The following is a 10,814-nucleotide window of genomic DNA, read 5'->3' as shown; positions in this document are numbered from 1 at the left end:
ATTTTTTTACTTTTAATTGAAAGTTGTGCTCAAAAGTTTGCATGCCCTGGCAGAAATTGTGAAATTTTGGCATTGATTTTTAATATATGAGTGATAGTGCCTTTTATTTAAGGATAGTGATCATATGAAGCCATTCATTATCACATAGTTTTTTGGCTTCTTTTCAAATCATAATGATAACAGAAAACAGCCAAATGGCCCTGATCAAAAGTTTACATACCCTTGAATGTTTTGCCTTTTTACAGACACACAGGGTGACACACATACATTTAAATAGCAATTTAAAGTTCATTTCCCACACCTGTGGCTTTTTAAATTGCGTCTGTGTAAATGGTCATTGAGTTTGTTAGCTCTCAAGTCGATGCACTGAACAGTCTAGAAACTGAGCCATGGGGAGCAGAAAAGAACTATCAAAAGACCTGCGTAACAAGGTAGTGGAACTTTATAAAGAAGGAAAAGGATATAAAAAGATATCCAGAGCCTTAAAAAATGCCTGTCAGTACTGTTCAGTCACTTATTAAGATGCGGAAAATTCGTGAATCTAATGATACCAAGCCAAGGTCAGCTAGACCAAGAAAGATTTCAGCCACAGCTGCCAGAAGAATTGTTCGGGATACAACAAAAAAAAACCCACATGTAACCTCAACAGGCATACAGGCTGCTCTGAAAAAAGACGGTGTGGTTGTTTCAAGGAGCACAATACGACGGTACTTGAACAAAAATGAGCTGCATGGTCGAGTTGCCAGAAAGAAGCCTTTACTACGCCAATGCCACCCTAAAGGCACTGGGAATCTTGTAAAAATTGATGGTAAGATGAATGCAGCATATTATCAGAACATAATGGCAGACAATTTGCATTCTTCTGCACGAAAGCTGGGCATGGGACACTCTTGGACTTTCCAGCATGACAATGGCCCTCAGCACAAGGCCAAGTTGACCCTCCAGTTGTTACAGCAGAGACAGGTGAAGGTTCTGGATTTTTTATTATAAAAAATATATATTTTACATTAAGAAAATGAAACCTAGGTAGGTTTTTTGTATTTTTACATTATTTTCATAATCTATATCATATGTATATCTTCATAATGCATTATGTGCATTCATAAAATTTATATCTATTTGGTATTGCATTTTATTTTTTTTTTCATTATTATGTTTTTTGCAGAAGACGTGCCACGCTTTATACACCCTATGCTGGGAAATGGTGATGCTGAGGCCCCTCTTTTGTCATCCTTATCCATGTGTCAGTGTGTGCATGAGGAGGGTAGGAGGAGGAGAAATGGGGAAAACCAGGAAGCAGAGAGGGAGGCAGCAAGTGGGTGTAAGAAAGCGCGAGAAGATTAGAACATGATTGGCTAAAGGAGGATTCAAACTCAGCCCAGTTGGCCGAGGTTCAGCTCCTTCTGCCGTGTGTAAGTGCGTGTCTGAGTATTTACGAGGGGAAACCTGTAAGTTACACACATGTGTGTGCTTGCATCTCTCTCTCTCTCTCTCTCTCTCTCTAGCGTGACCCGTGGTCGTACATCACTTTCAACACATATCAAGGCAGACCAGCAGAACGGGTTAGAAAGAGCAAACAGAAGAGGGAGGGAAGAGAGACAGAGGTAGAGAGAGAGGCCAGCGAGAAAGACTTTGTCAGAGAAAGGCATAAAGACATCGGAGTAAAAGAGAAAGTGAAGCTCGTCTCTGTGTGTGTGTGTGTGTGTTTGTGAAGACAGCTGCAAAAGGAAGTAAGATTATGGAAATGTTGTTTGGCACAATATTGCAACAGATTGTTCTTTGTTTGGCTTATGAAATTCAAGGAAATGCATGCATATATGTTATGTATTATGTGAGAATCCTTTCTTGCCGTAACACTTTGTGTTTATGTAACTTTCTGCATGATCCAGCTCTGCATTCACATCAACCAATATTGTTCACACTTTAATATTTATTCATAAGCAAGATGGTGATTGAAATTCGCACATCCCGCACACAGCATGCGCAAAAGTGTTAATTCGTTGCCTTCGTGTTAACAGCACACTTCGGTTTACTAAAGTCTAGCTGCAATCTATAATTAAGCAAGAGACTTAAATATTCATGTGGCCTAGTAATCAGAACTCAGTCTTGCTTAAAGTCCTGAGGTCTCTGGCAGGCCACGCGGTCGATATCAGCATGTGTGGAGGAGCCGACAGAAGCTGTAAAACTGGCCGCTTAAGAGAGACACTTCTGTCTTTCTGGTTCTTTTAGGGGTTACCATCTTTAATTAAAGCATGCTCTGACAGCGCACAGGCTGCTACTGTCACCGCTGCGTCTCAGTGTGTTACTCCAGTGGATCGTGCCTGGGGTTCTTTATGAGTGGCCCATTGTGTCTGCACAGAAAGCCGGAGCAGAAGTCCTTATTCGGAGCTTTACTAATAAGAATGTGTTAGGATCAGTGTCATTTTGGCAGCACACTGTAATAACTCCTGCATGTGGCACTATATTGCACCTTCTTTTTTTAAGAACCTTCTTTTTAAAGGGTTAGTTTGTCCAAAAAAGTATATTTTGTCAGCATTTATTCACCCTGTATGAATGTTTTTCTTCTGAGGAGCACGAAAGAAGATATCTTTAAAAATGTCAATTCCAAATTCCAGATTGTGTTTCGCAGAAGAAATAAATTAATATGCAGGATTGGAACAACATGAGGGTGATAAATGATGACAATGTTTTCATTTTGGGGTGAACTATTCCTTTAAGAAACATTTTGTATTTGTATGGCGTTCTTGTGTTGAGTTTAAACGTAATTTCTTTTTTGAGATTAAAAAATTCTTCAAAAGTCAGTAAGCTTTTAAAAAACATTTTAATTCGGCAAGAACGCTTTAAATTGATCAGATGTGACAGTAAAGACATTTATGATGTTACAACATAAATATATTGATAATAAGAAATGTTTCTTGAGCAGCAAATCAGCATATTAGAATGATTTCTAAAGCATCGTGTCACACTGAAGACTGGTAATGTAATGTATGCATCAAGTAATGATGCTGAAAAATCAGCTTTGCATCACAGGAATAAATTACATTTTAAAATATATTCAATTAGCAAACCGTTACGTTAAATTATAATAATATTTAACTTTTTTTACTACATTTTTGATCAAATAAATGTCTTTGTGAGCATGAAAGACTTTCAAAAACATAAAAAAAACATACCAACCCAAAACTTCTGAACAGTATAGGTGTGAAAAACTGATAAGTAGTCATAACCACTGATGACTATATCTTCAAGAAAAGGTGAAGTTGACACGATACTAGAGTAGGTAAAGTGTGAAAAACTATCAGGGTAAGGGTTAACCGTAAATATTAAGCCATATAAAGTGGGCTGTTAAAACGCACATAAAAAAACTTCTGAATCATCATTTCGCAAGCCATTATAAGGCATACTCTGTTCATGTGAGTGGTAAATCAGCTGTGGGGATGAAGCTGTACTAATTAATTTCCTTCCCCAGTCATGAGGCCAAATCTGGCACAGCACAGAAAAAGGAGCTTTCACTGTTTTCTAGGACCTCTGGACTGAAACAGGAGAGGGGGATGGAGAGTTTGGCATTCCACACCACTGAAAGTCAAAGTTTTTTAACCCTGTCTTCCCATTTGTCTATTTTCTATGTATTGCTTGTATTGTGTCAGTTTTTTTTTTATGTGGCCAATCTTAATATTAGTGATTGTAACATCTTAAATGTCCTTGCAAATATGGCTAGGCATGTGTTATGGACGTGCATATCATGTGATCTTGCATCATAATATGGCTGATAGAGCTGTGGGTATTTACACAGGTGTGGCCGTATGTGTCATAAACACACATGAGATAATCAATAATTTAGGTCCAAAGGTTGTGTTGCTTTAAGCTGGAGTAAGGTCAACAATGAAATGACAGCGAGTTTTGAAGTGTCTCACAAAGCCTATATTGTATTTTTTTCCAAAATCAATAAAACTAAAAATTATTATATAAAAAAATATATATAATATATAAAAGTATATATTATTTTATATTATATTTTCTGTCCAAAATCAATCAAAATTAATATATAGAAATTATATGAAATTATTCTTTTTTAAATTCTATTGTGACATTATTTCTATTACAATCAAGGGCTTTTTTCATTACAGTCATGTGGAAAAATCTCATTCTAACCATTATGCAAAAATAAATAAATAAATAAAATAACTGTAATAGAAAAGATATTTATACATCATGGTAGTATTTGTTGTACTGCCTTTAAAAAAATAATTGTGTTCAGACAGGCTGATTCTAGAATAATGAGAATGCAAATATAAAGCATCTGGACCAGTGTTATTTTAGTATCATTCATAAACGACTATAGTTATATTAAAAGTTTGAATCAGTCTTTATTTTTATATATTAAATTTAAATTTTAGTTAAAGCTGTATTCATTTTAGTAAGTGTGTTTTTGTTTAGTTTTTTATGACTAAATAGTTTTTATTCATTTTTATTTCAGTTTTAGTTATTTTAGTACATCAAGTTAAACTAAATTAAAATGAGAAATGCTGCTTTGGCAGCTAGCTGAAATAAAAGTTTTTTATATTAATTTTATTTGATTTCATTTGACGTTTATGTTATCTTAAGTAACAATAATGCTTTAAATTTTTTATTTTTTTTTGTACTATTTTACTGTAATAACCCTGATCCAATTTAGAAAATGTAACTGAAAATAAACAAACACATACACTCTAAAAAATGCTGGGTTATTTCAACCCAACTTTGGGTCACTTTTGGGTTAAAAATGTAATGTAAAAATTTAACCCAACAGTTGGGTTAGTCCATATTTGACCCAAAGTTGGGTTGAAACAACCCAGCATTTTTTAGCGTGTACATACACACATAAAAATAAGCTTAATTGTCATGAAAATACTGATAGATAAATGAAAATAAATTAATTAAACTAAAATATGCTTCATTTTCTTTCAGCAATAAATGATTTCTTACTTTGGATTTAGGAGTGAAATATAAAAAACAAAAACATGTTTTAACAGGCTTTATGAGATTTACCCTTTGACCTTCACCAGCTTTTCCCCTTGATTTACACTGATGCCGTATCTGTTTTTGTGTAATACTTTCTGACACTGCTTTGTAGTCTCACCCTCTGTGAATTGTGAAGCTGTTAATGTCTTTTTCTTTTTCTGACCTTAATCATTTATTCTTTTTGTGAACGTCTCTCTCTGTCTTTCACAGGATGCTGTGGAGTTTGTTGGCAGTGACGGTGGTTACAGCAGCTGTCCTGTATGTCCTCTATCGCTGGCTCATTCCTGCAGCTGTGCGGAGCAGCGGCTGGCTGACACTCCTCTGGCACGTTGTCATCCTCGAGCGCCTCCTTAACATCATGACGGGATCAACGCGACCTCAGGTGACCCTCACTGTCATTCATTCATACATACATCACTCACATATGCAGAGATGAGCTGTTGATGTTCAAAGAAGACAGAGAGTCACCGATGACAAAAATACCATGCTCCTCCTATGGTGTTTCACACATGGTACCATAGAAGGCTATGTAGGCTATCATGAAAATACTGTATTTTTGGTGAATCTAACAAAGCCTGTAAAGGAACACGTCATGGTTATATGATATGTATCTGATTCTGTGTTGACATGAATGATATTTATACATCTAAACGTTTGGTTATTATAGAGCATGCATCTCATTCCTTACACTCTCAATGTCAGTTGTTACCTTCAAGGAAATGATTTAGACAACCTCAGGCAAGTAAAAATGTGTGCCAGATGTCATTTGTGCTAACTGCCGTTAGAATATTAAATGTTGAGACATGAATATGAGTAGGTTATTACACATTAATTGCACACATGTATATGTTGAAGTATAATGTAGATGAGTTTTAGATCTTTTACATTGTTCTTATGTATATTTGTTTTTGTTGTTTTTATGTGTTGCGTTGATTTGATTGTTTGTAGTGTATGGTGAAACCAAAAACAAATTTGCACTATAAAAGTAACTGTCTATTTCTCTTTAAAATAAAATTTAAAAATGTTTCACATGTTCTTTAGATATAATTTAAATATGATAAATGTATTTATTATTAAACATCATATTTATTTATTTATTTATTATTAAAAATAAATATATATTTTTCATTAAGAAAATAAAACCTATTTTTACATTTTGCATTTATTGCATATATATATATATATATATATATATATATGTGTGTGTGTGTGTGTGTGTGTGTGTGTGTGTGTGCAGTGTTTTATTAACAAAAATAAAAAAAAACACTCTAATTATCATAATGGAAAAATAAAATCTTTATGATGATTAAATTTTGTAAAAAAAAATCACTGTGTCCAAAAGAAATTATTTGAAGAACCTTGGAGTATATCAATACCATGCAACATGCAGTAATCATTCAGTATTATTGTATATATTAAAATACCACAGTATTACCTTCTGGCATCTGTACCATGGTACAGGCAAAGTACATTTTTTTAAGGGACCTATGATTAAACAGGATTTTTCAATAGCAGAAACCCTATAGAATGGCTTTGGAAAGCAAGAGTAATTAATGGCCTCCTGTTATGTGTCTTTATTTTTCAACTATTGTTCTCTGGCTTTGCTTTGCTCAAGAACACTGTTGATCATGGCTGATTTCTGTGAATGCAGCGCATGCTGAAAGCCGTTCAGAAGAACGCCACAAAAGGAGACCCTGAGAGCGTCATCTCAGCCATAGACTATTACTGCCGGCACAGAGAATGGGCCATGAACGTGGGCGATGAAAAAGGTAGCAACCTGTTTTCTATTCCCTCGCCTCCTTCTCTGATCCCTTACTAATTTTCTCACCATTAGCTTGATCATTTTTTTGCTTATATTATGCTCTTTTCTGCTCTTGAGTAAATGGCTTTAGGGCTGCTCACAGCCGGCTCTTCTGAATGAGAAGTGATGGCAGCCTCCTGTCTACTGGGTCAATACACTCTCTGCATGGCTGCACACATGCACACTAGTTGCATGTACGCATGTGCACAATCATGTGCAGCCAATGCATCCCACACAATCAACAGCAGCAATTAAGTACACTGATGATGCATTATGGGACTGAGGATGGATTCATTTCAGAAGTGTTCCCTGAATTATCTTTTTTTTTTTTTTTACAATATACATAGTGATCCTATTTTTGTTGTTGATAGTTGACAGACATTAGTGGAAAATGTCTATAATTTAAATTTGTGGGGAACTGACTTATCCACTAAAAATTGAGCAAAAACACTGTATAAAAAATAAAATTCTTACTTAGCACCAACATTAAATTTGCTTGAGAGGCAAAATTACTACATAGGCTTACTACATAAAGTATTATATTTTATTTTAGTTTTAGTTATTTTAGTACATCAAGTTAAACTAAATGAAAAAGAGAAATGTTGCTTTGGCTATGTTTTAAGTTTTTTACATTTGATTTCAGTTTACGTTTATTTTATCTCAGTAACACTGGATAAGAAAAATATCTGGCAGTGGGTTAAGAAAAATAAACTTAATTCAAAAGGAAAATAAGAACATTTTTCTTATTCCACACTGAAAAAAAAAACTGGCATAGAAGCCATTTTTACTCAGAAATTGAAACCACAAAGAAATGGCAAGAGACACATTAAACGTGATATTTTGAAGTACAAAGTTTGAAATAGTATTTTTCTTGTAAAACATACTTCAATCTTTTTTACAGTTAAATTTTTTTTAAATATTTTTTTTCTTGTTTTAAAAAACAAGACTTTATATCTTGTCATTTTGTATATATGGTGAGTAATTTTGCTTCTCAAGTAAATACAGTATATCTTGATTTAAGAATGTTTAGACATTTGCAGTGGAAAACAAGACAAATATTGTTTTCAAATATTTTTAGTGCCACTGTATGACACCAAACAGTGAACGTCAGTACGATATTGTTCCTATTAGCAGCTCAATTTCATGTGTGACAACAAGCACTGATGAATAAATGATGACGCGGAGCTGCTAATGGGGCACAAAGGCTTTAATGATATTTCAACGATGTCATTAGCCACCTCATTGATTAGTTTCCTCAGTTATCCTCTAGCTGAGTTCTGTGTGTCTCTCTGAAGGGCTCATACTGGATTCGGTGTTGACGGAGGTAAACCCCGGCACGGCTCTGGAGCTCGGCACATACTGTGGCTACTCCACCATTCGGATCGCTCGACTGCTGTCCCCTGGCTCCAAACTCATTACTGTCGAATTCAACCCAGACTTTGCTGCAGTCGCTCGTCAGATCATTGCCTACGCCGGCCTTCAGGACAAGGTGAGAAAAAGAACTGGTATGCAAAGACTTTGCTTTGAAACCTTTTTCACGCAGAAACTGCACTGAATTAAATGCGAATTTTTTAACCCAAAAATGTCTGAGAAAAAGGTAAGATGATGATAAAGTTATGGCTAATAATCTGGGTCATTTGTCACATTTGACATGGAAGTGTTCAAGACTTCATGTCATGAACATTGAATTAAATGCAACATTTTTAAGTAGAAAGACTAAAATGTTTTGTAAAATATACTCCAATAATCTTTATTAACAACTTAAAACAAAACAAACAAAAAAAAAACTTTTACTACACTCATATTTGGTATAAAATATTCATGCACTGCTTACTGCCTACTATGCGTAGTATGTATACTATATACTATGCAAAATGCAACATTTATATTCTATTCTTTAAAAAAAACTTGCCCCTTTTAGACTTGCACTCTATTCATTTATTAACTGCTTGTTTTCTTAAAAAAAATATTTTTGTATTCTATGCCAAGCTAATTACATGGTTGTCAGCATTAAAAGGGGTATAATTGTTGCTTTTTGCAGTGCAAATTTTGTTTGTGATGAAAATAACAGTACGTTTTCGTCAGTTATTGTACCTACGGATCGCTGCATTTCTTACAGATTTCTGCTCATTCGAAATTGGATACAGATGGAGTAGCACTGTAAGATTACATCTGATTTGTTTGAATGCATTATTGAGAGAGTGATTGCATTTGAATAAGTGTTATACCTGTTTAAATCATGCTTTCACCTGAAAATATTCACAAACAAATTCCTTGAGAACTAACTATAACTTCCCGGTCACGTCATCATAGCCTTCACATTCTTTTTGATGTGACTGATCCATTTCTATCAAGCTAGCTAAATATGTTTAATATGTGAATTATCGCTAAATATGCAGTTAAATTACATAGGGCTGCCAACTCATGCATTCAGCATGAGACTCACGCAATTGACACTTTTCTCACGCCACACATCCATTTTCTCACTATAATAAAACTATAATAATAGGATATTGGTGAAACAAATTTGGTAAAGGCTCCTGTGCGCATTTGCGTACACTGGAAAATGTCAAGATTCTTTACAACGTGTTTTTTCGTAGCTCTGATCAAAGTAGCCAATCACAGACATATCTGTTGATTTCCTGAACACCTGTGATTGGCCATTGCGGTCACTCACCTCTAAACTCCGGATTTTTTGGTGGCTCATCTTACCCCACTCACCCTCCCTATATTTTGTATTAAAAAATTATGTGTGTCTGTATAAATATATATGCAGGTGCATCTAAAAAAATTGGAATATCGTGAAAAGTTCATTTTTTTTAACTTATTTCAAATAGTGAAACTTTCATATATTCTAGATTCATTACATGTAAAGTAAAACATTTCAAAAGTTTTTTTTTGTTTTAATTTTGATGATTAGAGCTTACAGCTCATGTAAGTCAAAAATCCAGTATCTCAAAATATTAGAATATTTGCTGAGACCAATCAAAAAAAGAATTTGCTAAACAGAAAAGTTGAAGTTCTTTAAAGTATGTTCATTTATGCACTCAGTACTTGGTCGGGGCTCCTTTAGCACAAATTCCAGCATCAGTGAGGTGTGGCATGGAAGCGATCAGCCTGTGGCTCTGCTGAGGCACTATCGAGCCTTCAGCTCGTTTGTATTGTTGGATCGACTGTTTCTCATCTTTCTCTCGAAAATATCCCATAGATTCCATATGGGGTTCAGGTCAGGCATGTTGGCTGGCCAATCAAGCACAGTAATATCATGGTCAGCAAACCACTTGGAAGTGGTTTTGGCACTGTGGGCAGGTGCTAAAGTCCTGCTGGAAGAGGAAATCAGCATCTCCATAAAGCTTGTTAGCTGATGAAAGCATAAAGTGCTCCAAAATCTCCTGGTAGACTTTGGACTTGATAAAACACAATGGACCAACACCAGCAGACGTCACGGCACCCCAAATCATCACTGACTTCGGAAACTTCACACTGGACTTCAAGCAGCTTGGATTCTGTGCCTCTCCAGTCTTCCTCCAGACTCCAGACCTTGATTTCCAAATGAAATGCAAAATTTACTTTTATCTGAAAAGAGGACTTTGGACCACTGAGCAACAGTCCAGTTCTTTTTCTCCTGCAGGTAAGATGCTTCTGACGTTTCTGTTTCAGAAGTGGCTTGGTAGTCTTTTCCTGAAGACGTCTGAGCGTGGTGACTCTTGATGCACTGACTCCATTTCAGTCCACTCCTTGTGAAGCTCTCCCAAGTTTTTGAATCGGCTTTGCTTGACAGTATTCTCAAGCAATCCCTGTTGCTTGTGCACATTTTCCTACCCAATTTCTTCCTTCCAGTCAACTTTGCATTTAATATGCTTTGATACAGCACTCTGTAAACAGCAACCCCTTTCATTAATGACCTTCTGTGACTTACCCTCTTTGTGGAGGGTGTCAATGATTGTCTTCTGTACCATTGCCAAGTCAGCAGTCTTCCCCATTATTGTGGTTTCAAAGAACAAGAGATACC

The 10,814-nt window shown here is 35.4% G+C and overlaps 1 protein-coding gene across 1 annotated transcript in view; it reads left to right on the top strand.

Annotated features, from left to right (window-relative positions):
* The first annotated feature begins 1,612 nt into the window (after positions 1 to 1,612).
* Positions 1,613 to 10,814, top strand: part of LOC107653432 (catechol O-methyltransferase-like) — an 11,075-nt gene continuing 1,873 nt past the window's right edge. The window contains exons 1-4 of the mRNA XM_016440146.1: positions 1,613 to 1,730; positions 5,212 to 5,383; positions 6,653 to 6,770; positions 8,098 to 8,291. Coding sequence (XP_016295632.1) covers positions 5,213 to 5,383; positions 6,653 to 6,770; positions 8,098 to 8,291 — 483 coding nt within the window. The 5' untranslated portion in view covers positions 1,613 to 1,730; position 5,212. The remainder of the gene's footprint in view (positions 1,731 to 5,211; positions 5,384 to 6,652; positions 6,771 to 8,097; positions 8,292 to 10,814) is intronic.

The sequence above is a fragment of the Sinocyclocheilus anshuiensis genome, unplaced genomic scaffold, assembly GCF_001515605.1.
Source record: "Sinocyclocheilus anshuiensis isolate Anshui unplaced genomic scaffold, SAMN03320099.WGS_v1.1 scaffold71, whole genome shotgun sequence".
NCBI lineage: Eukaryota > Metazoa > Chordata > Actinopteri > Cypriniformes > Cyprinidae > Sinocyclocheilus > Sinocyclocheilus anshuiensis.
Note: the sequence above shows the minus strand (reverse complement) of the source record. Positions and strands in the feature narration are given on the sequence as shown.